Source organism: Harpia harpyja, chromosome 11, assembly GCF_026419915.1.
Source record: "Harpia harpyja isolate bHarHar1 chromosome 11, bHarHar1 primary haplotype, whole genome shotgun sequence".
NCBI classification, from domain to species: Eukaryota; Metazoa; Chordata; class Aves; order Accipitriformes; family Accipitridae; genus Harpia; species Harpia harpyja.
In genome coordinates this window covers 6,677,394-6,701,071 of record NC_068950.1, presented here as the reverse complement: position 1 = coordinate 6,701,071, position 23,678 = coordinate 6,677,394, and the positions used below count along the sequence as shown (strand labels likewise).

The following is a 23,678-nucleotide window of genomic DNA, read 5'->3' as shown; positions in this document are numbered from 1 at the left end:
AGGCACACAGAGGCGGCTCGTTAGACACAGGCGTTTATTCAGGTCCCGCTGACACAAGCCCGTCGCCAGAAGCGCGAATGGGGGGAGCCGCGGGGGCACGTCCGAAGGCAGGGAGGCAGCTCCGTGAGGGGAAGGGCCGGGCGGCAGGCCCGTCCCCAGAGCGCGGTGAAGGCGGCCCAGGGCCCCAGGTGGGTCTTCAGAGGTCTTCACAGGTCTTCACGCGTGGGTGGTGCAGGAAGGCAGCTCCGCTCCCCGCGGGGGGGTGGGGGGGGTGTACACGCAGCGTGGGGGCGGTTTCCACCCGGCGCCAGCAGTCCGGACTGCTGCCCGGGGCGTGAAGTCCCTCTGGGCCCTGGCAGTAGCTCCCGCTGGGTCTGCGGCACTGGGGGACGTGGTGGGTTTTGGTCACGGCCAGGCTGGAAGCACAGGAGAGCCGGAGCTGGTGTTATCCCCTTCGGTGCAGCACAGAAAGCAGCATGTCCCCCCTTCCCCTCCCAAGGGGTACCCCCACCTGGGAGCACCCCAGCCAGGAGGATAGCTGCCCAGGTGAATTTTCCACGCGTGACTCCCAGCAGAAGCATGGGGGAATGTCTCCAGCACGCTGCGGGAGCGCAGAGTGCCGCGAGCATCTCGCCGGCGCTCACCTTACAGGTTGGCGTTGTACGCTGCGTTGGTGAAGATGCCCGGCGATCCTAGGTCACTGGAAAAAAGACACAAGGGTGTCACCTTGGGGGAGAGGGCAGGAGCATGAAGGGCATGGGTTAAGCACAGCCCCGTCAGCCCCGAAGATGCTCCCACTGCATATAAAGGCAGCCTCACGCAGGCAGATCAGGGTGACGGGGGTGACCACAGGGTTGTGACAGGCACAGGGCAGAGCCACCCTCCTGCAGAGCACAGCTCTCACCTGGTGGGGTTCAGGAGCTTCTTCTTCTCCTCTGATAACAGTGTTAAAATGTCCACATGGGTAGTGCAGATAGAAAAGAAATAACCACATCTGTTTAGTGAAGGACTTGAGAAGCTGCAGCAGCAGCGTCTGAAATTGAACCAAGTTTGACAAGCACGGGATGGAGCATGGAGGGGGAGCTGAAACAACTGCCTTCTTCCCCTTCGCAATTAAGGTGTTTTTCTGGCTCTGCCCTCCAAACCTGGCTGCTGACACGTCCACCTGGACAAACTGCCAAGGAGGTGTGGCCAGACCAAAGCAACTCACAGCAAATAAAACACATGGATTGAGGCAATCACACTGCTAAACTCTTCTCACCATCACTCCCCTCCCCTGGACCTCTAACCCCCTGGGCTGAGAGCCCCCAGCCAAAGCAACGGTGGGCTGCAGGAGGTGTTTCTGTACCTCTGTTGCTGAGCCGCTTGGCAAGGAGAGCAATGAGTGTCCCCGAGAGCACGATACCAGCTATTGCCAGAGCTGTGCCGCTGCTGTAAGCCAGGACTTGCTTTAAGAAGGGGGCACTGTCCTCTGAAACAGATCCGCAGACCCACAGGTTAGAAAGTTGTCAGGACTTCAGAGCACCCAAGCTACTGGGGTGCCCCCCACCACATTCAAGATGTGCTGCAGGAAGCTGGACACACACACACACCCCACAGTGCTAGAGGAGCAGGGGGTCCCACCATACCTGCACAGACAGGGGGATGCCTGGTCCAGTTCCCTGTGGCCGCACACCAGAGCACCTCTGCTCCCATCCGAACAAACCCCTCCTCGCAGGAAAAGGTGCATGTGGAGTTGTAGGTGAAGTTCCCATACACATGAGAGCAGCTCAACTGGCCTCTGCTGGGGGGGTCCAGCATCGGGCAGCTGACGGCTGGAGATAAAGCACAGCAGTAGTGTCAATAAGACAGGACCAATGGTGCTGGGACTGGGGACATGTGGGCTGGGGAGCCAGAGGATGAGCTGCCATGGACTGGGGGTGCTGAGAGGAAGGGGATGCTGGGGAACACAGTCTGCTACGACAGAGCACTTTGACACACGTGTGTGACCACAAAATCTACCTTTGCATTGTGGGGCATCCCCCGTCCAGGTTCCTGTGGCCGTGCACTCACGGCTCTCCGACCCCATCAGCACAAACCCCGTCTGGCAGGAGAAGGCACATGTGGAGCCAAAGGCGAAGTCCCCATAGAGGTGGGAGCAGTTCAGCTCTCCCCGGTCTGGAGCACTGAGCACTGGGCAGGCGATGGCTGCAGGGATAGAGATACATTTCAAGCAGGAGCCTGGGGATTACAAGGCTACACTGTTGGGACGAGAGAGGACCAAGAGAGGTCCAAGACACCTGAGAACATCCTAGGGTCAACCCAAGGCCTGTGACACCTTGAGCAGCAGCTCTACCTTCACATCGTGGGGCATCCCCAGTCCAGGTCCCCATGGCTGTGCACTCACGGCCCTCCGACCCCATCAGTGCAAACCCCATCAGGCAGGAGAAGGCACATGTGGAGCCAAAGGCGAAGTCCCCATGGAGGTGGGAGCAGTTCAGCTCTCCCCGGTCTGGAGCACTGAGCACTGGGCAGGCGATGGCTGGAGGGATAGAGATACATTTCAAGCAAGGAGCCTGGGGACTACAAGGCTAAACTGTTGGGACAAGAGGACCAAGACACCTGAGAACATCCTAGGGTCCACCCAAGGCCTGTGACACCTTGAGGAGCAACTCTACCTTCACAGTGTGGGGCATCCCCTGTCCAGGTCCCTGTGACTGTGCACTCACGACTCCCTGACCCCATCAGTGCAAACCCCATCTGGCAGGAGAAGGCACACGTGGAGCCAAAGGCAAAGTCCCCGTGGAGATGTGAGCAGTTCAGCTCTCCTCGGTCTGGAGCACTGAGCACTGGGCAGGTGATAGCTGCAGAGGTAAAGACACACTCCAAGCAGGAGCCTGGGGACTGAGAGGCTAAACTGCTGGGACCAAGAAGCTGGGGTGACACTAGGATGTTCCCCAAGATCAGTGACACCCTGAGCTCTACCAGTAGCTCTACCTTCACAGCGTGGGGCATCTCCAGTCCATGTCCCCATGGCCGTGCACTCGCGGCTCCCTGGCCCTGTCAGTGCAAACCCCGTCTGGCAGGAGAAGGTGCATGTGGAGCCAAAGGTGAAGTCCCCATGGACGTGGGAGCAGTTCAGCTCTCCTCGGTGTGGAGCACTGAGCACTGGGCAGGTGATGGCTGCAGGGATAGAGATACACTTCAAGTAGGAGCCTGGGGACTACAAGGCCAAACTGTTGGGTCCAAGAGGCTGGGGAAAATCCTACTGTCACCCCAAGGCCAGTGACACCCTGAGGTCTAGCAGCAGCTCTACCTTCACAGTGTGGGGAGTCCCCAGTCCAGGTCCCCATGGCTGTGCACTCCCGGCTCCCTGGCCCTGACAGCGCAAACCCCGTCTGGCAGGAGAAGGCGCACGTGGAACCAAAGACGAAGTCCCCGTGGAGGTGGGAACAGTTCAGCTCTCCCCGGTCTGGTGCGCTGAGAACTGGGCAGGTGATGGCTGCAGGAATAGAGATACATTTCAAGCAGGAGCCTGGGGACTACAAGGCTAAACTGTTGGGATGAGAGGACTGAGACACCCGAGAACATCCTAGGATCAACCCAAGGCCTGTGACACCTTGAGGAGCAACTCTACCTTCACAGTGTGGGGAGTCCCCAGTCCAGGTCCTCATGGCTGTGCACTCACGGCTCTCTGACCCCATCAGTGCAAACCCTGTCTGGCAGGAGAAGGCACACGTGGAGCCAAAGACGAAGTCCCCGTGGAGGTGGGAACAGTTCAGCTCTCCCCGGTCTGGTGCGCTGAGAACCGGGCAGGTGATGGCTGCAGGGCAAAGGGCACACTTCAGGCAGAAGCTTGGGGACTGGGAGTCTAAACCGGGACCAAGAGGCTGGGGAACATCCTAGTGTCACCCCAAGGTCAATGACACCCTGAGCTCTAGCAGCAGCTCTACCTTCACATCGTGGGGCATCCCCCGTCCAGGTCCCCGTGGCTGTGCACTCACGGCTCTCTGACCCCATCAGTGCAAACCCCGTCTGGCAGGAGAAGACACATGTGGAGCCAAAGGCAAAGTCCCCGTGGAGGTGGGAACAGTTCAGCTCTCCCTGGTCTGGTGCGCTGAGAACCGGGCAGGCGATGGCTGCAGGGTAAAGGGCACACTTCAGGCCGGAGCTTGGGGACTGGGAGACTAAACTGCTGGGACCAAGAGGCTGGGGAACATCCTAGTGTCACCCCAAGGTCAATGACACCCTGAGCTCTAGCAGCAGCTCTACCTTCACATCGTGGGGCATCCCCAGTCCAGGTCCCCATGGCTGTGCACTCACGGCTCTCTGACCCCATCAGTGCAAACCCCATCTGGCAGGAGAAGGCACACGTGGAGCCAAAGGCGAAGTCCCCATGGAGGTGGGAACAGTTCAGCTCTCCCCGGTCTGGAGCACTGAGCACTGGGCAGGTGATGGCTGCAATGAGAGAGCAGGTCTTACAGACAGGATAGATGATCCTGTTAAAAACTAGGGATTAGGACTGAATCCCCATCACACAAACCCAAATCTATGGTGACATGTCTTTGATTTACCTTTCTCACCCAGACAAGTCTCGCCTCTTCAAAAACAGTAGTAATGTAGTTGGTACAATAATTTTTCTGCCATACAAATGATTTCCTGGGGGGGGGCAGTTGCTGCTCTGCCAGAGCCCTGCTTATCCCCTGCACTACCCCAGGTCACAGCCCCCAGGATGAAGGACCACAGCTGCTGCAGTCCTACTCGCCTCCCTCCCTGGAGGGGGAGCAGATCCCTGCCTCCATCCTTGTCACAGCAGCAGGTGGAAGGACACCCAGATGGCTTTGGGACTGTAGCGGACCAGGATTTGATGACTGTGATGGCCTCCCCAGGCTGTTCCCAGGGTGTGCTTCACTGCATGCCAGGGCAGCACCCAATGTTTGCTGGGGTGAGCAGCTCCACTGCCTGCAGGACCACTGCAGGTTAGTGCCAGGAGGACATCTACCACCACCAGCACGCAGCCTGGGTGAGACAGTCTCCATTCCCTGTACCTTCTGCTTTCAGACTGACACCAAACACTTTCCTTGGTAGACTTTTCCTTTCACAGCTATTTTATGGGCAAGCCTGGTTTCCCGCAGAATCCCCAGAGGTGTCTATTGAGGCCTCAAAACCCAGCATTGAGGCACCCCCCAGCAGGCAGCCCAGGCTCTACCTTTGCAGCGCAGTGGGGGGGCACCCTGTCCAGACCCCGCCAACTGTGCACTGCATCCTCCACGCTCCTGTCACCTCAAACCCCTCCTGGCAGGAGAAGGCATTGGAATTGAAGGCAAACATGCCCGTGCGGGTGGGAGCAATCAACCCGGCCCCTCTTGGGGGCAGCCAGCTGGGGGCACAAAACGGCTGCAGGCAGACACAGGGCAGGGCATGTGAGGTCAGGACAGGAAGCCTTGTCCTTCATGGTGCCCGCAGCACCGTCAGCTTCACCGCAGCAGGAGCCTCTGCTCATTTTTTGGAGTAAACCCAACTGGCAATGCTTGCTAACACAGCTTCATTATCAGCAAAGGCGACTGACTGACTCATCTGATTCTTTACAAAAAAAGAAAAATCAATCATATGTACAGCCAGCAGGAAAAAACAGTATGCTGGGAAAGCAAGCCTTTGGGAACTTGGAAAGCCTGGAGCGGGCAGGCTCAGCCCAGCTTGCCTGGGGGGACTTCCACAAAATTGGGACCCAGCTCCTGACCCTGCCATCGCTGGCCACAGGACAGTCACATCACATCTCTGTTCCCCTTAACCACAGAAAGCTTTGCTGGTCTCAGCTGCCTAAAGCAAGCTCCGGGTTGGACCACAGGCCCACCCAGCACAGGCATCATCGTCAGCACTAACTTCAAGGCAGGCTTTTTTTTTTTTAAAACATATATACAGAGACCCTGTCCGCCCCCTGACCCCTCCTGCTGGGTCTCCCAATACAGAGGGTCCCCAGTTCTGTCCTATGTCTGCTCCAATCCTCAACTTGTCCCATCCTCATGCAAGGCTGCAGATGCACCATACAGTGGCTCAGGGAAGGTGGAGCAGGGCTCTTACACCCCCAGAAAAGCCCAGCACCTCTCTGGGGTGCCTGGCACCTAGTTGCAAACCCTCAAGTTGCTGACAAGAAGACTTTCCCTGCCCCTGCAGCATAACATACCACAGCTTTCTCTCCTTTGCGGTTTCCTGCCCCGCTCTGTCCCTCCCAGCTTGTATCTAACCTCATCTCATGGGTCCTCACCCGTACTCAAGGTGGCCCAGCCCTGCCAGGATACACCCTTTCCCTGGCTGCGGGATGGCAGCCCCACTTCACTTTTCTCTGCGGACCCCTGAGATGCCGAGCACCTTCCCAAGGCAGATTGGGGTGGGCTTGGAGAGTTGGAGACTGTGCCACCCAGGGTGATGGAGGTGCTAAGACACCGTTCTGCCCCCGCGCTTGGTGCATGCAGGGTGCTGGCACCTGCATTGGATTCAGGACAGCGAGCAAGAGCACTGGGACAGCCAGGGAGAGCAGGGGGCTTATCCAGAGCTCACAGCCACTCTGCCCATCGCAGCCGCATCGGGAAACCACTCCCCGCATGCAGCACCAGGAGCTGCTTCCCCAAAGGGCAGGAGCACAGCAAGCCCAGCCCATTGCTTGCCTGAGCAGCATTGGGCATGCAGGGCTGACCCCCCCCCCCCAAAGCATCGATGCCGCATCCCTGAGACGCCCAGCCCCTGGCAGGCCCTACCTGTGCATGTGGGGGTGTCTGCTGACCACTGCTGCGAAGGCAGGCACTGCAACATGCCCACCCCTCGCCGCTCGAACCCCTCCTGGCACCCAAACACGCAGGTGGAGTTGTAGCTGAAGTCTCCGTAGGGATGGCTGCAGTTCATGCTCACTCCCTTGGGCTCGAGCTTGGTGCACTGCACAACTGGGAGAGATGCGGCACCGCCAGCCCGTTAGGAGCACAACGAACTTGCTCGCTTTGCCGCCAGGGCTCAGGCTCTCCAGCAGGGAAGGAGGGAGGGATGGGGATGGGTGGCTTACCGTCCTCGCACTCAGGGCCATGGAAGCCGGGGTAGCACTCGCAGCGGTAGCTCCCAATGGTCTCCACGCACTCGCCACGCTGGCTGCATGGGAACGGCTGGCAGGAGGCTGCGCACACAGAGGATGGTCATCAGGAGCTGCTAGCCACCCTGCCGAGGTCCCCAGCCCACCTGATCCAGGTCTGTGCCGTGGTCCCCCTGCTCACCCCGGTAGCACAGCGCCTTTTTCTTCCGGTTGCAGGGCTCGTCATTCCACTTGCCCGACTCCCACTGCCGCTTGATGTAGATCTCCACGCAGTCCTGGTTGGAGCGGCGGTTGTTGGGCTCCCCGTCTGCCCAGTTCTCCGCCTCCTTCGTCAGCGCCTTCCTGGTGCCCACCCAGGTCCAGGTGCCACCCAGCTTGCGGATGCCGATCCAGTAGTAGCGCCCATGGAAGGGCAGGCTCTCGTTGAGGTACTCGATCTCCTGCTTGTTCTGGATTGCCACCAGGTCGGTGAAGAAGGTCTGGCAGTAGTTCCTCGCCTGCTCCCACGTATAGTCCCCTTGGTCACTGTAGTGGTATGTCCAGGCACCCACCTCCACACGCGTCACCGCGCCTGTGAGAGAGGTGGATGTCTGGGATCGACGCAGAAAGGATGGGAGCCAGGTCGGGGATGGGGTCCCCTGGGACATGAGGGTGGGCTAGGGCTGGCATCAGGGGCAGCTGGGTGAGGGGACAGGACGAAGGGCCAAGTGTGGATGAGAATGGGGCTCTAAGGGTACATGGAGACCTGGGTGGATCAGGCATGGCAGAAGGAGCTGAGGTGGGACAGAGGGAGACAGCACAGGGATGAGGAAGGTGGGCGAGATAGGGTGAAGGCTGAGACAAAGGGCAGCATGGGATGGGGCGGGCAGAGCGCAGGTGGCAGAAGAACCCCAAGCAGTAATGCCAACTCCTCCTCTAGCACAAGGAGTGAAAGCCCAGCCCCACAGCCCTGCTCCCTTGCCCACAAAGGTTTCCCAAAGGGGAAAACCCAACATTGAGATGGTTCCTTAAACATGGTTCCTTCCTCAAACGCAGAAGTGTACCACTTTGGTTTTCTTGCTTTACATTTCTACAGGAGAGTCAGCTTGGAGCAAGGCAGAGCAACGAGCTTGCCCTGACCCCGAAAAGCATTTGGATCCCAAGCTGCTCATTTGAGGCCGAGATGATCTGAAGAGTCTTGTAAAACAAGTATTGCAAAACAACATCTTGCAAAAGTCAAGTTCACATCCTGGTCATGCCCACCAGGCAGGGCAAAGCCAGAAATTAACTGGAACCCACACCCAGAAGTGAAGGGCACTTTGCTGAAACCCTGCTCTTATTTACAGCATTTCATACCACAACTTGATGCAATCAAAGGGGGTAAGCCACAAAAAAAAGCTTCCTCCCTCCTCCCCAGAAGCAGGTATCTCCACAACTGCAGAAAGTGATACGGGGATCATATCTCCATCTGTGCAGAAAGTGAGATGGGGATCAAAGTTTGCTCCAAACAACCAGCCTAGGGTACCCTGTGTCTCAGGAGAGCATATCACACTGTGGTCATGCAGGCAAAGGTCTGGGCATCACAGATTAGATGCAAATCTAGGGCTTCCCAACTCTAATTAGGGCTCTAGTTTGGTCAATAATTACGCATTTTTCTAAGAAAAATTCCTATAATTTGTCTGTTTTTCCTTGTGAAGGAGCAAGCTATCCACTTTGTTCAACAAAACCGAAGCCGACGAAAACGTGGGCTTCAACAACAGCCCCTTGGGAGTTTGGGGCTGCAGAACAGAAGCTCAGGGCACCTCCTGGGAGCCTGCCCCATCCTCAGCTCCCACCACCCACCTCCTGGCCCTCGCTACCTCCGCAGCACGGCTCAGGGCAGCCACCCTGCTACCCTCACACACCCCATCCCCAAACCGAGAAGGACCAAGGGAGCCCATCTTCTACCTGCCCATCCTCCATGTGTTTTCCTGCCTCTTTCTTCCAGTTCTACCAGTAACACCATCTCCATAGCACAGCTCCTCCCCACTACTTCCCCTCAGCCTTATGTTACCTCTCCCTGGAAGCTGAACCCCCAGGTGGGTGCTGTTTGCCTGCGTTTCAACCTCTCGGCTCTCCTGGCAGCCCCTGACACCTTCCCCCAGGATGCTGCTCAGCACCCGCCACACTTGGGGTGCCTTTTCATTTTTGCTTTCCCCTCAGAGATAAATCTCAGCCTCCTCCTGACACTTCTGCATTTGCCTCTGTTCCTTAGCTCAATCACGAAAGGTTCTTTGGAAAATAACTCAGCTCATGGAGAATCTCTAAGGACAGAGCAGGCACCGGCAATTTTTGCTCTATGCAATGCCAACATGTGAAGGAAATATCCTACAGGCAGCAAAGCCAAATTAGTTTCTACTCTGATTTCTTCTCCTGATGTCAATTAGCAGCTTTAACTCTGTGTGGTGCTGCCCCAGCTGTGCTCCCCACCCTTGCACCTGTGGGTCCTGTGGCTTCGGCTATGCCCAGCTCCGCAGCATGGGCATGGGCGTAGGCAGGTGGTGGAGCTGCTGCTGGCTTTCTCTAGTTCATGGTACAATGCACCGGCTGCCATGCTGCTTTTGGGGAACCAGACACCCTGTGGGGACCCTGCGCATGGCCTGGCCCTCCCCAGGGGAGCACGGTCCTGCGACAGGTCTGGCTGGAGGGACCTGGCCTGGGCAGACGCAGCCCCCTCCCGGCCCAGAAGGATCCAGCCCTGGGACTGGCAGCCATGGGGAGTGTGACGGATGAGCCCCCAAAATAACATTGCTGCCCTTCTCCAGTTTCCCGGACCTGCAGGCTCCTTAGCAGCAGGGTCACGCTGGGCTTAACGAGCGGGTGGCGGGCGGCTTACCCCATGTGATGGCAGCGATGCCCAGGTAGCAGATGCCACGAGAGCCCAGAGCCCACGTCCTCCCAGCAGACCGCAGTCCCGCAGCAGTGCCCTGCATGCCAGGGAAGAAGGCGTGAACATGCACGTCCCACAGAGGCTCACGCACCCCGCCACGCACCCACACAGCTGCCAGGTGGTCCTGGTAGCCACAAGGGCATGTTGCTTGTGCCAGCTTGCATGCAGGCACGTGCGGTGCCACTGGCCAGGCTCTGCTGCTGAAAGTGCCCCTCCAGTGAGGCGCTTTGGGGGGGCTGTGCCCACAGCACAGCTGGGCAGTGGGAGAGGCCATGCCAGCAGTGCAGTTCACTCCTGGGGAGCCCCTAAATCCAGGGCATGCCCTGTGCCCTCCACCCCTCCCCACCCACGCCAGGGGTGGCATCTGCCTCTGCAGTGGCAGTGCCCTGAGCGGCTGGCACAGCCTCGCTGCCCGGGGCAGGGTCTCTCCAGGGCAGCCCGAGTCCATCCTGCAGGTCCTCGGCAGCGGCACCGGTTCCGGGCAGCGCCTGCCCGCAGCCCTGCCCTCCCCTAACCCCCTTTTCCAGGCAGACCCCAACTCATCCCCAAGGAAAGGAGCAAGACCTACCATGTCGGCGCCGCAGACGCACCTTGCCCAGCTGCCAGCAGCACCAGGCGCGTCTGGCCCTTGGCAGGCAGCAGCGCTCACACTTCCTCCGAGTGTGCAGAGCATCGCTCCCTGCCCTTGGCCTCTTCCCCTCCCACCCCAGCCTGCTGCCAGCCCGCATCCTGCCCTGCACCCCCGCCTACCCCGCTGCGGGGCTCTCCCACCCCCAGAGACCCCGCTCCCAGCCCGGGGCTGGAGGGGAACAGCGGGGTCAACCCTGGCCGCGGCCCTGGGGGGACTCAGCTCGGCATCTGCCCCGTGGCACGGGAGCTGGGCGCATCCCCACGCTGCCACGGGAGCCAACCCGCAATGAGCCGGACCTGCCCGAGCCCCCCAGGAGGTGCAGAAGGGTCCAGCCCCGGCCCATGCTGCCCAGGGCACCGAGACCTCTCCGACCCACCAGGTCCATGTCGCAGTGCCCACACTGGCGGTCAGGGGACGGAGGAGGGACGAGGTATGATGAGCTCCCACACGGGCTGAGCAGGAACGTGGCTCACAGCCTGCCGGCTCCTGCGGCGGATGCTCTCCTCGCTCGCAGGCTTTTTGCTTTGGCTGTGAATCTTCATATACTGTTTATAAATGTTACTTACACAATGTATTTTCCTGTGTTTGCTTTTAAATCTTTATGAGAAAGATCCAAGAACATGCCAGAGGAACTTCCCGAGTTTTAAATGTCCTTTATGAACTTCACTGATGCTTCAGGAACATGCCTCATTGTTCCACCTCCCCTTGGACCATTCTTGAATCACCACAAATCTTTCCTTACCCTGTTCTGCTTCTAATTAATTAATTGCCTTGGCAGGGTTTTCTGCAGGAATTACCCCGCTCACTTCCAGCTAGACCAAAGCGAGAGCCGTGCAGGTCACATGCAATTTCCAGTTCCAGAGAAATTGATGCTGCTCCAGCGGGACTCATGCTAGACAAAAGGAGGAACCCATCCCACAAAAGCCATAATGCACTACAATGAGTTTATATTTGGCCAATGTAAATGAAACTCAGTTCCTGTCTCTGGATATCTTTCTTGCAAAATGTTTTACTGTAATTGTCTATTTCTGTGGAATTGCTGAGGATGAGCCTGTATGTCCAGTAATTCCGGAGCGCTTGCTTTCTAGCAGCTCACGTGCAGACGGTGCACAAGGGAAGAAGCAGCTGGGCAGGCAGAGAGGCTGAGGGGCAGCTGCTGGGGCAGGAGAGCATCTCCAAATGCTGAGGGTCACCTGGGCAGGGTGGGAGCTGCCTCTCCCACATGGTGGGAGACCCGCGGGGAGTCAGAGGGGTGCTTGCAGGTGCACAGCCCCGGGGGTGAGCAGGCTGTGCCCCTGCCAGTTTCACTTCTTCTGCGACCCGACACGGTAGGGCAGAGCAGTAGAAAAAAAATATTCCCACCTTTATTTTTGTAACTACAAATAGTTTCTGGTATTGTTTAAAAAACAGAAACAAGGTGGCTGAGACCCAGAGGCTGCCACTGCGAAGGGCAGAACGTGGCCAAGTTCAAAGCTGCTTGTAGGGACAGGTACCCTGTGCCTGTGGGTACCTGGGCTTGGAAAGGGGGTCCTGCATGCCAGGACTGGTACCGAGGGTTGCTTTGCAGGTGGTGGAAAAAGGTACACATGGTGGGAGGGAAAGAAGACCTGAATCAGCTCTGCTGGGAGCTGGTTAATCACCAGGTTAATCACCCTTTCACATCTTGGGTGGTTTCCAAGGCTGGCTCCCCAGGAAGGATTCAGGATGCTGCTGCCCCACTTACCAAGGAAGGGCCCGTCCCTGCCTTACGGGCTAAGCAGCACAGGGATTTCCCAGGCAGCGGGATGGCGCATCCCGTCCCCCCAGCTGCCCTCTGAGGGCACAGCACAAGCTGCAAGCCAGGGCTTCGCTCAGCAGGAGCTTAAGGGAGCAGGTACAAAGACGCTTTCCCATGTCACATCCTCACCATCCCTCAGCCCTGCAGGGATCTGGAATAGAAATGTGCCTCCTTTGCTGTGTCCCGGTCCTGAGCCACAGATGGAGGCGATGCTCTTTCTCGCGAGAGCCCTGCCGCGGGCTGTATCTGTGAGGAAGGGGCACGGTTGCCCCACGCATGCCTCGGCATCACTGCCGAGGGTGCCATGCAGCCAGTGGAGTTGGGCAACCCATGCACAGGCTGTGACCGCAGGACTCGCTGGGAGGAAGCAGCTTGGCCACTGCAGCTGTCACTGCCTGCCCAGGCTGATGCTCTGCTCCCTCTCGGCACGCTCGGCCGTGCCGCGGGCAGGGTGTCACACACAGGGCGAGGTGCAATGCCTGCACAACTATCCTGATGGTGCTGGGACTGCCCCAGTGCTGATGGGATCCGTGGTGACAGGGGCTGTAGGTGCTGCATGGGGAGGTGGGTGCTGGCAGAGGTGGACAGATGCCCCAGGGCCAAGTCCAAGCTGCGCCCTGCACTGTGTCCCCAGGGAGTCCCCAGGACCTGGTGGACTGAGACCCTGGGGGCAGGGGGTCCAAGAGGCACCCCCGTCATCAGCACGCCGCAACCCCCCCGCAAAGAGGCACGCTTGTGTTGTTTTCAGCAGAGGCTCCTGCCCCACGACGGCACGGCCTGTTCCCCTCCTTATGCAATGTCCCCCGGCAAACCGCAGAGGAACCAAGTCACCCTGACACAGCCCGCTTGGCTCGGCTGCCGCCAGCGATACAGCGGGCGCCTTCCTGGGGAGCCCGCTGCTCCCCTCGCCCCTGCTGCCGGGCAGGGCTCAGCAGCCCACCAGATTGAGGAGGCCCCCGGTGGCACCCCTGCGGGAGCGTGGCGTGGTGCTGGTGAGGACCCACGCCCCGCCGAGGTGCAGCCCCGCTTCCGCCGTCCCCCCACTCCACCGTGGGGATGGGGGCAGCTCTCCCCAGGTCCTGCAATGCCCTCGTGAGCAGAGGCTTTGGAGGCACCTGCTGAGCGCGGGCAGGGGACAGGTGTCCCCCCCCACAGGTCCTCACTGGGTGTTTGACCCAAAGGGTGTCCCTGAGCTGCTGGCCCCGGCAGCCAGACCTTCCTCCGATGGCCCTGGAGGAGAGCAGCGCCTGATAAAATCTTTCGCACAATTTGAAAGTGTCTGGCCGCAGGAAGACTTGTTATCCAAGTGTCGCCCTGGCTTGAAGGGAATGAGAGATTTGCAAGGATTAGCTGGGGCCAGGACAGGGATGCCTCCGAGACAGCCCACGTGCCATGGCACTCTGCACCCCCCACCCACAGGGACCTCACAGCGGGATGCAGGCATAGTTTTGGGCAAATCACTCCTGCCCACCCCACCTGGTCCCTCTCGGAGGCATTTCTTTGATCTCAGCTGTAGGACAGCTTTCTGCCTCATGCCTTTCCCCTGCCATGCCGGTGATGGAGAGCCTTTTCATCGGGCACCGCTGCCAGCTGGGTACCCCTGCCCGCACTGCCTGCCGGCTCCCTGGCGCCTGGCAGCAGCAACATGTGCGTGGCACAGATAAGGGTTTGCCAAGCAGGATGCCAGGGGCGCAGATAACGCTGAAGTTATCTCACCGCTTGTGTGGTAGGCAGTAAACAAGCGGCTCTGCCCTCCCGTGGAATCCCAAGCAGTACCTCTGCCCTGCCAGCGAGCCAGGGCACAAGGTGCGTATGGGGTGCTGGGGTGCAGCTCCAGGGATGTGCTGCATCCAGGGACAGCCCCATAGCCATCCCTTACCCTAAGCAAGAGCAGAACCACCCAGCCTGCAGGGCTGCTCCTGGGAACGGCTATTGCTCTGCCTGCACCCTGCCCGGCTCCCCACAGCACTGTGCATCCCTGGAAGGCTGGGACAGGCCACCGACCCACCTAGGCTGCCCCCCAAAGGCACCCGTCTTCCCAGCACAAGAATGATGCCTAGAGCTGTCACGCTGGCTTGGCGTGGGGGGCAGCCCAGGTGGTGGAGGCGTTGGCAGCCGATGGAGCAGGCCACCGGCACCCTGGACATCACCAGTGCTTCTGTCACATGTCTGGTTTAATGCAGAGATTTCAATCTTCTCCCGTTTCACAAAGCAAGCCCAGAGACAGATTCCTCTCTTCGTCACCTCCATCACCCCCTGTGGGCTATTGCCTGTTCCCCTCCCGTCTGGCTCTTTGCAGCATGGGCTCCGTCCTCCTCTGCTCCCCAAGCAGAGCCGCCGCAGCCTGCCCGGAGCCAGCGCATGAACAAACTCAGCCCCGAGAGCGGTGCCTCCAGCCAGGGCCAGCTCCCGTGGAGCAAACAATGTCTCTCCTCCAGCCAGGAAATCCTGCGGCATCCCCTCCGGCAGGCACTGAGCCCAGCTGCATTTTCCCTTGAGACAGAGGCATCCTTGAGGACGCTCTTCACCTTTTGGCAGGCGAGGGCTGAGCTTTCCTCTTCTCTTTCTCACATCTCTGCTTCAGTGCAGCCAGCAGTTTGATGCTTTCTCCTCTGGGGTCTCGGTTATCTCTCTGCTCCGAAGAGCTACTGTGCACTGCAACTATTTAAATTGCTGATTTATTTATCACAGGTAGAGCAGGCTCTGGCACAGCGTACGTTTTAAGGTCTTTCTTACGTCTCAACCACTTTGCTTTTGTGGATCTACAAACTGCCACGTCCATGCTGCCCGCGCTCTTGCAAACCACTGGGCTTTGCCCTGTGCAGCATCCCCTGGGTGTGCAACCCTGGGGACGGGGTAGCCCCATCTGAATTGCCGCTGCCTTGGCCATCCAACTCTCCGTGCACAGGGTCAGCGGCGCCTGCTGAAGCTGCCTCTCTCTAACAGTCCTGACTTTTGGGGCAAGCCCCTGCAAGAAAAAAAACAAAAGCTAAAATAACGCAGGGAAGGATGTTCCTAACCGTTTGTTGTCGCCTTTGAAATTAATTTCTCCTCCTCTGACCTCTCGCAGCTCTGCTTCAAGAGCAAGATGGCTACAAACACCAATTTAACTGTGCTTTGGCAATGGGGCACAGGCTCTTTCACAGCTGAGCAGCAAAAGCAAGAGGTTGTTTCTGCTAGGATATGGCAAGGCAACATAGGGAGTGCTTTCCCAGCTGCTTTTTATTTTTATTTACCCTTGAAAGGAAAAGGACTGTTTTGCAGAGAGGCATTTCGGGTGGACTCACTGGCCCGAGAGGAGGCAAGGCAGGACCTTCTCCCTCCACCTGTCCCTGATGCTCTGCTGGGAACTCAGCTGGCCCAGCCCCACGCCAGGACCCTACCTGGCTCCTCAGGGGAGAGCAGCAGGCAGCAGGCAGCTGCCCGGGCTGCCTGGCTCCAACTGCAGCCGCCAATCCTCCTCTGCTGCCTCCGCTGCTGTCACACCGTTGTCACGCGAAGGCTTCCTGGTGCCCAGCAAGAGCTAGAAACCCGCTTTCGCTCTACGGGAGCTGACGTCCTTCGGCAGAGGCGTGGAGCCGGGAGCAGCGTCCGTCCCGATGGACACCGGCGCGGGCAGTGAGCGGAGCTGTGCCGGCTGCGACGCCCATCCCCTCTGCCGCGGGGGTGCTGTGGGGATGCCGTGGGGGTGCCAGGGGCCACCGTCGAGTGCCCGACGGCCCGTGGGGCGTTGCTTTCCACAATGAGCCGCAGGAGCCCTGCCCCGGGGAAGTCCATGATGACCACCCCCCAGCGCACCGGCTGCCCCCCCCGGCGCCGCAGGTGCTGGTAGCAGCGGGGGTTCACAAAGCGGGCCACCTCCTCGGGGCAGGTGAAGAGCCCGTTACCAGAGCAGAAGGTGAGGTGCATGGTGGCGGGGTCCCCGCCGGCCGCCCTCTCCAGGTGCCGCCGCGCCCGGACCCACTTGCGCTCCAGCGAGAGCACGTTCCAGGCGTCACTGATGCTCAGCTGCTCGTAGGGGATGCCCAGCACCTCCCGCGCCAGCGCCTCCAGCACCACGATCTTCCCCCGCACCTGGCCCAGCGTCGGCACCTCCTCCCGGCACCACACGTGGCCCCGTCCCTCCTCCAGCAAGCAGCGGTGGAGCCGGGTGGCGAAGCCGGGCCGGGGGAAGATGGGCAGCTCCTCCTTGATGCGCATGAGCACGGCCTCGCCGGGGTGGGCGCGGAGGAAGCGCAGGGTGCGGCGCAGGACCCCCCGCAGGCTGGCCCGCTGGAAGGTGCAGAGGTGGTAGACGTGGAGCTCGCCCCGCGCCAGCTTGCAGCGCACGTCCAGGAAGCGGATGCCGGCTGCCAGCTGGGCCTCCAGGCCCCAGCTCTGGCACCGCAGGCGCCGGCCGCCGAACAGGCTGAGGGAGTCGTGGGTGCCAGGGATGGAGAGGCGGGAGAGAGGCAGGGCGTCGGGGAGTCTCGCCATCCAGTCGGGGCAGCAGGCTGCCGGCTGGGGCGTGCAGTCGAACGCTGCGCTGCGCCGGCACCGCGCCTCCATACTGCCAGCACAGCGGGCGCCCCGGCGCCTGGCCGGCCCCACCAAGCCCTGCTGCAGAGGAGAAGCAGCACCATGAGCGGTGGGAGCGCTGCATGGCCCCCATGCATCTCGATCCCACCCCTCCCCAGAGGTATCCCCACCATCCCACGCACCCCTTAGCAAGTCGCGTGTCCTGCGCCCCATATACATTGATGCCAATACCCCGTGCTGTTGTACTGTATGGTTCCCCTCCCTCCCTCAAGCACTCCCCATGCTCCTCGCCCAGCCCGGGGCTGTGCCATCCCACCGCCCCCAAACTCTGGCATGTCCCAGCCTCCTCCTCTTGCACCCACCTGGGTTTGCCTGCGGCAGTGGAGCGCAGCCCACCGGACAGGGCGCACAGCCGTGGGTGCCGGCGGCACACTGGCAGGCGGAGCGGGATGCCTGCCATTAACCCGGTGACGGTCATGACGCGCGTCCTGCCTTGCACGTGGCACGTGCGCCGGGGATTCATCCTCAGCCAAGGAGAACACTTGGCGGACATGCTGGGCTGGAAAATCACCTGGCTGATCCCGAAAGCAGCCATTCAGGCCTCTACACCTCCCTTCCCAGGAATCAGGACAGACGGGATCAGGGTGCCCCAGGGCCCCTTGACGCTGCCTGTGGGAGCGGCTGTGCAGAGCCCCCGGGTGCCCACGTGCCTGCTCCAGAGCCATGGCCCGGCTTGGCTCCCGGTGGGACCTGGTCCCCCCCCAGAGCGATGACTGCCATTGGCCCTGTCAGAGGGACAACGGCCAGGCAGGGACCTGGAGCAGGGGGTCTGTGCTTGCCAGCATGCCCCAGCACCTGCCCGGTGAGGGTCCCCCAGGAAGCGGGCTCTGTCCCCTTGCTCCTCGGGCACCGGCAGCTGCTTCACGCCAGAGTCACCGCAAGGCTGCTCCGGGCAGCCTGGGCTGCCATCACCACTGGGGTGCGAGCCCCGCGGCCACGGCCGGGTCAGGAGCTGGTGCCTGGGGAGGGGTGACTCACCTCCTGTCCGGGGGACATGGCTGCGGGGCACCCCGATCAGCAGCGCACACCGAGCCCGGGGGTTTTTGGGGAAGAGCCGCCCGGCAGGTCACAGACCCCTCTGAGCATCCCTCCCAGGACACATCCCCTCCACTCGAGCCGGGAGAGCACAGCGATCCTCCGGGGATTGCTTTCTGCCGCGGGCTCTCCCACCGCAAGGACACCAGGAGGGAGGACACCAGCAGCCGTCTTTCCAAGGCCGAGGGGTGTCCCCTGCGGCAGCCCCCCTGCTCGGGGAGGGGGGGACACACGACACAGAGACCCTGCAGCCTCCGCGGGCAGCCTCCCCCAGCCCCTGAAAAAGGCCTTATGTTTAACTGCGGCTTGTGCCCATCGCCTCGGCACCGCCGGGCAGAGCCCGGCTCTCCCGCCGGTAAACCCCGGGCAGCCGGAAGACGGGCCGCCGGCTGCGCAGCCGCTCCCCGCCCGGGCCCGCCCCACCGCCGCGCCGCCTCCGGCCGGGCCGCCGCTCCCTCGGCATGGCGGCGGCGGCGGGCGACGGCGGCAGGGCCTGCTTCGTCCTGGGTGCCTCGGGGGAGACGGGCCGGGCGCTGCTACGGGAGCTGCTGGCCCGGCGGCTCTTCGCCAGGGTGACGCTGGTCGGGCGGCGCCGGCTGAGCCTGGGCGAGGAGACGGAGGCGGCCGTGGTGCGCAGGGCCGGGGGCCGGGGGGGGGGGGGTCCCGAGGAGCGGCCGGGGTGGGCGCGCTGACCCTCGGCCTCCCCGCAGGAGCAGGCGGTGGTGGACTTCGAGCGGCTGAGCGAGCACGCCGCTGCCTTCCAGGGACACGACGTCGGCTTCTGCTGCCTGGGCACCACCAGGGCCAAGGCTGGCGTGGTGAGTGGGACCCCCCCACCCCACCTCACCTCACCCCGGAGGATGGGGCAGGGGTCCTGCCTGCCTTCTCCCTGCCATGCTGACCCTCCTCTCCGCTTTCCCCACAGGACGGCTTCGTGCGCGTGGATCGGGACTACGTCGCGCAGGCAGCAGAGCTGGCGCGGGCGGGGGGCTGCAAACACTTTGTCCTGCAGTCCTCCCGGGGGGCAAACCGGCACAGCCGCTTCCTCTACCTCTGCGTGAAGGTGAGGGGGCAGCTGGGGTGGGCTCCCGGCGCTCCTGCAGGAGTCACAAAATGCCGGGATGCTCGGGAGCGAAGCAGGAGCTGAGGTCTCGAGAGATGCAAATAGCTCCGGGGGTCCTCCCGGTGCTGGGGGACAAGGGAAGGGGGCTGGCCGGACAGGTGTGCAACTGGCTTCGTCCAAAGCAGCGCAACACCTGCACGCAGCATCCGCCTCCCTCTTCAAACCACAGAAAGACCCGCTGGGGTCTCCAGCCCGGCCCCAGCTGCGCAACCCCAAGCTGGGATGGATGGTGTCACAGCTAGGTGGGGAGGCTCAGGGCTGTGTCCAGCTGAGATGTGAACTGTCCAGAGGGGGAGAGCCCACAGGCTCCCCAGGTGGGACCATACCCATCGCGAAAGTTTTCCCAGTATGTTGTGTGCTGCAGCTCCCAACATCTGCTGGTTTTGCTGCTGTCTGCCAGTGTCCTGTGCCGGGATCCCCAGGCTGGACACTGTGTCCAGTTGCCGTCTCAGGAGTGTCCAGTTGCAGTTAGCATGATGGTTGCAAGGGTGCGCTGCTGACTAACGGTCAACGTGTCCACCGAGGACACTCGCCCCACGCTGCCTTTTCCCGGATCGGATCGCTGCTCGCTGCCCAGGCAGTGCCTGGCCTGCCCCAACTTTGCACTGGCATTGGTGCCGTCCTGCACACAGCTCGGCGACTCTCCCCCCGATTCACGGGGCGGCAGGGATGGTGCTTGCAGTCATCCTTGTCTCCTTTCATCCTGCCCGACTGCTCTGACAGGGAGAAGTGGAGAACCTGGTCCAGGCCGTTGGTTTTGATCGCTGTACCATTCTCCGGCCAGCGTGAGTAGCGGTGGAGGAGGGAGGGCACAGGACTCAGGTGGAGGGTTGCCAGGGCAGTGGGCTGGGAGATGGAGAAAGAGAGAAAGGATGTATAAGTGGAGGGCTGGGGAGGGAAGTGGAGAAAGCCACCAGGTGCAAATGCAGCTCCCGGACAAGCACACCGCTTCCCAGCGCTGCAGGGAGCAAGCGCAGCAGTCTCCCAGGGCCCATCCCAATGCTAGTGTCACGTGCCATGCAAGGAGAAGAGGCTTGAGTTGAAAGCAGAGGTTGGGGGACATAGGTCAAAGCTTGTCTCTGCACAGACCTTGACCTTACATGGAAGGGGGATACTCACCTGTATCCTTGCAGCTGTACTGTGCTCTTGCTGCCTGGGAGAACTGGCATCCTGGTTTTGGCAGCACTGCAGGGAAAGGAGTTTAGTGTCCCAGGGCTCAGCTCAGTCACTTTTTGGGACCCTGCCAAAGCCCCATGGCCCCCATGTGGGTTTAGCAAGCTGGGCTGGGCCACCGGCGCAGCGGGAGAACCCAGTTGCTAGCTTTGCCCCAGGGGATGGTTTCAGCCTGACCCACCTTACCTCCTCGCTCTGCAGGGTGCTGCTGTGCAAGCGCCAGGAGTCCCGGCCCACGGAGTGGATGGCCCAGCAGTTTCTGGGTGTTGTGGCTCGGGTCTTCCCCACTGCTTACTCAGTGCCTGTGGAAACGGTGGCCAGGGCTATGGTGGCCAGTGTGCTGCAGCCAGGTGAGGGGAAGGTGGAGGTGCTGGAGAACAGGGCCATCCACGAGCTGGGAAGGGCAGTGCCACAGCAGGGCACGTAGAGCAAAAGGGATGGGCAGGAAAGAGCTTTGATTCCTTGGCCCGTTCAGATGCTCTTCAGGGCCGAGGATGAATGCATATGTGGGAGAGGAGCGGGCTGCTTGCATGGCTAACGTGGAGATAGAGGTACACTTCTTTGCATGGCAGCTGATTCTGTCAAGTGATCAAAAATGCAGCTGCTGGCTGGTGGGTGAGGAGGAACAATGTGCTCTGCTGCCTGGATCCAGCATGCAGATCTGGCTAAAAATGGTGTAATCCAGGCCGTAAATAAAGTCCTATGAGTGGTCTGTTTGTGCCAACTTTGTGTTGAAATTGTGTTTGCCTGCTGCACGTTGCCAACCCAACTACATCTGTTCACAGATTGTGTGTTTTGGTGACACTTCGAGGAAAGCACATGGGCAAGTGGCCATGCTGTAGGCAGCCACAGGACAGCAGAGATGGTGAGCAGCTGCCTGTGCTGAGGCTGCACCCCGCAGAGCACACGGTGGATAGCAGAGCTCCTGCAAGCTGCGCAGCAGTTTCTTCTGTGCCTGGGGTGCTGGCTCTGCCCGCAGTAGGTCTCTGCAGACATGCAGCATGTGCCTCGTCCTCATCGATCTGCTCTGGGTGCAGAGGGACTGCTACAGGGATGCTGGTGTTCAGATCCAGGCTGTCACTTTAGTACCTATAGTAGCATAAACACCGTGCAAATACTTGCATTGACTTGAAGACGCCTGTCACTGCTGGCTCCTCTGGGCTTTCCTTATGGACACAAGTGAACCAGAGCTCAGCCCTGTTCCCAAGGGTGCTCTGCGTGTGCAAAAGAGGCCAGCCTCATGCACATCTTGGGGTGGGCTTGCCCCTGCCCCACGCTGCCCGGGTGCTGGAAGGGGAGCAGGTCCCTGCTGCAGGCACAGAGCAGGCTCGAGGAGCAGCACTGTGTCCCAGCTGCGGCCCTGGCTGTTCTCAGGCTTCATGCTTGGGGTCGAGGAACTTGGCGGCTCAGCAGCTGGGATGCAGGACTTACGTGACTCCCGAATTCCCAGCTGGCCAGAGTCCTAGTGCTCCGGGTAATGCTGCTTTCTAGGGTTTTCTCCTCTTCGACCTCACCCGTGGCTCCTGTGTCAGTGACTTGGATGCAACAAGCAGAGGGAGCTGGGATCCCCCGGCTCCTTCCTTCTGCACAAGTGTTTTAATACCAGGCTGGACCTCAGAGGCTTGGTGGAGGCAGTGGGATGGTGTAACCCCACACTCTGTGTCACCCGAGTGACTCCTGAACTATGCACAGGGCTTAGCTCAAAGGTAACAAATGAAGGGCCACAGAGCCATAATTACTGATAAGACTGTCCTGGTGAGAGCAAAAGCAGTAACTTTAATGTCAAAAAGGAAATGAGAGGTAGACTAGCCTTAAAAAAGGTGATGTGCTTATACAGGGGAGTGGAAATGAATATGTGAAGCGGCAAGACCTTAGAGGAAGTGAAAGTTGCATACAGATGAGAGAGTAAAAAAAGAATACAAGCTCTGGAAAGTTACAGGTGAAAGGCAGGCCGCAGAAGATTTGAGGAAAACATCCTAAAGGCATAAAAATTAGTCATGACTATGTGAGAAGCAGAAAGCTCTCCAGAGAGCCCTGGGGACACGACGTGATCAGGCTCTATGAGAAGGAAAGAGCCATCATGGAAAAGCTTGGTGAGTTCCTTGCATTGACCTTTGCTGTAAAGGAGCTCACGCTAGATTCATTCCTTAGGGGACACACATTTGCATGACTGTCCCAAGGCACTGAGGGGGGGAAAAAAAAAAAAAACTTAAAAAAAGCGCTAAGCCCATTTTTAGAACACGTGGTTAAAAATCTGCCAGAAGGAGCACTCAGATGAACTGCCAAATACTCGCCTGGGTGAGAATTACAGTGATCCCTCTACCAAAAAGCCAATGTTGTTAAATATGATGCTAATTTTTAAAAAGTTCCAGTGGGAACCAGGAAACTGCAAAGCAGCGAGGCTACCTTCTATAAAAGGCAAGTTGTTAGAAAGGATAATGAAGTCTTGAAATAACAGAGCCCAGGATAAATCTGGTGTAATGCAAGATTCCACGTGGCTTTTGAGGGGGCAGTTGCAAGGCACAAACCTAGAGTGCTCTTGGAGGAAACGGGCCATTGCGTACACAAGACAATCTGGTCCTTGGAGTGTACTTGGATCTCCAAGAAACTCTCCCAGAAGGGCTCTTAAAGAAATTAAGCTGTCGTGGGAAGAAAAGGAAGGTCTGGGTAGTTTCTTATTGGAAATATTTTCTTAGCACTCTAAAGCCTCGAAATGCACAAAGCAAACATTTCTTACTGGACAAAGGTCTGCGGAAAATACAAGCTGTTTCTGTGTAACCCTTGTTGCTGCTCAATGGTATAGGGTTTCTTTCTCAATGCTTCAGATAAGTCTCTGCTAAAATGCACAACTGCAGTCCCAGCGCACAGTATCGCTTCCTTATCACCTTCTCACATGAAGCTTTGTCACTCATGCTGGACCTCAGTTTCCCCAACTTACCCTGTGCATTCATTAAACCCCCACCCTGGGGCTGTGGAAGAGATTATAGAGTATTGGTCACGGAACTACGGCAGAGCCACAGGAGCAGGATATTTGCCCACCGAGGACTGGAAGAAGTAAAGTAGTTAAAAGTCTTTAGGGGAGAGACCCAATTCCTCCCTGGGGTCTCACAGGGCAAAGCTCCAGGCTCCTCCGAGCAGCAGGAGCTCTGCAGAGCTGGAGCCGTGCCCCTGGCATGCCTGGAGAGGCTGGCTGCTTCCAGGGGCACGCAGCCCCAGCCCCAGCCCCAGCTGAAAGGAGAGCATGTAAGGGTGCTGGGTGTCTCCTGGACAGCACTCGCACAAACCACCTGATCCCACAGATCTGAGCTCCCCCGGGATTTCCGTCGCTGACTTCATTATTGAAGATTAATGAGAAAAAACAACCGCATTCCCAACAGCTCGGCAGCCGAGCGCGAG

General features: G+C 59.7%; 3 protein-coding genes across 3 annotated transcripts; 1 reads left to right on the top strand and 2 right to left on the bottom strand.

Moving 5' to 3' along the window:
- Window positions 1–17: 17 nt before the first annotated feature.
- LOC128148265 (P-selectin-like) lies at window positions 18–11,179 on the bottom strand. The gene is given in 19 exon segments (XM_052801902.1): window positions 18–416; window positions 645–700; window positions 905–935; window positions 1,349–1,471; window positions 1,629–1,814; window positions 2,002–2,187; window positions 2,336–2,521; window positions 2,658–2,843; window positions 2,977–3,162; window positions 3,296–3,481; window positions 3,617–3,802; window positions 3,933–4,118; window positions 4,252–4,437; window positions 6,735–6,917; window positions 7,034–7,141; window positions 7,239–7,628; window positions 9,912–10,002; window positions 10,973–11,047; window positions 11,049–11,179. Coding segments are annotated over 18 exon segments (2,820 nt in total). The 5' UTR covers window positions 11,139–11,179; the 3' UTR covers window positions 18–416; window position 645.
- Window positions 11,171–18,353, bottom strand: LOC128148269 (1-phosphatidylinositol phosphodiesterase-like). Its single transcript, XM_052801910.1, is given in 4 exon segments — window positions 11,171–15,341; window positions 15,757–16,030; window positions 16,033–16,972; window positions 17,254–18,353. Coding segments are annotated over 3 exon segments (1,437 nt in total). The 5' UTR covers window positions 17,617–18,353; the 3' UTR covers window positions 11,171–15,341; window positions 15,757–15,896.
- Window positions 18,354–18,436: 83 nt separating this feature from the next.
- HTATIP2 (HIV-1 Tat interactive protein 2) lies at window positions 18,437–20,964 on the top strand. Its single transcript, XM_052802467.1, has 5 exons — window positions 18,437–18,615; window positions 18,697–18,804; window positions 18,912–19,049; window positions 19,833–19,894; window positions 20,484–20,964. The coding sequence occupies exons 1-5, from the start codon at window positions 18,448–18,450 to the stop codon at window positions 20,707–20,709; spliced, it is 702 nt and encodes a 233-aa protein (XP_052658427.1). The 5' UTR covers window positions 18,437–18,447; the 3' UTR covers window positions 20,710–20,964.
- Window positions 20,965–23,678: the final 2,714 nt, after the last annotated feature.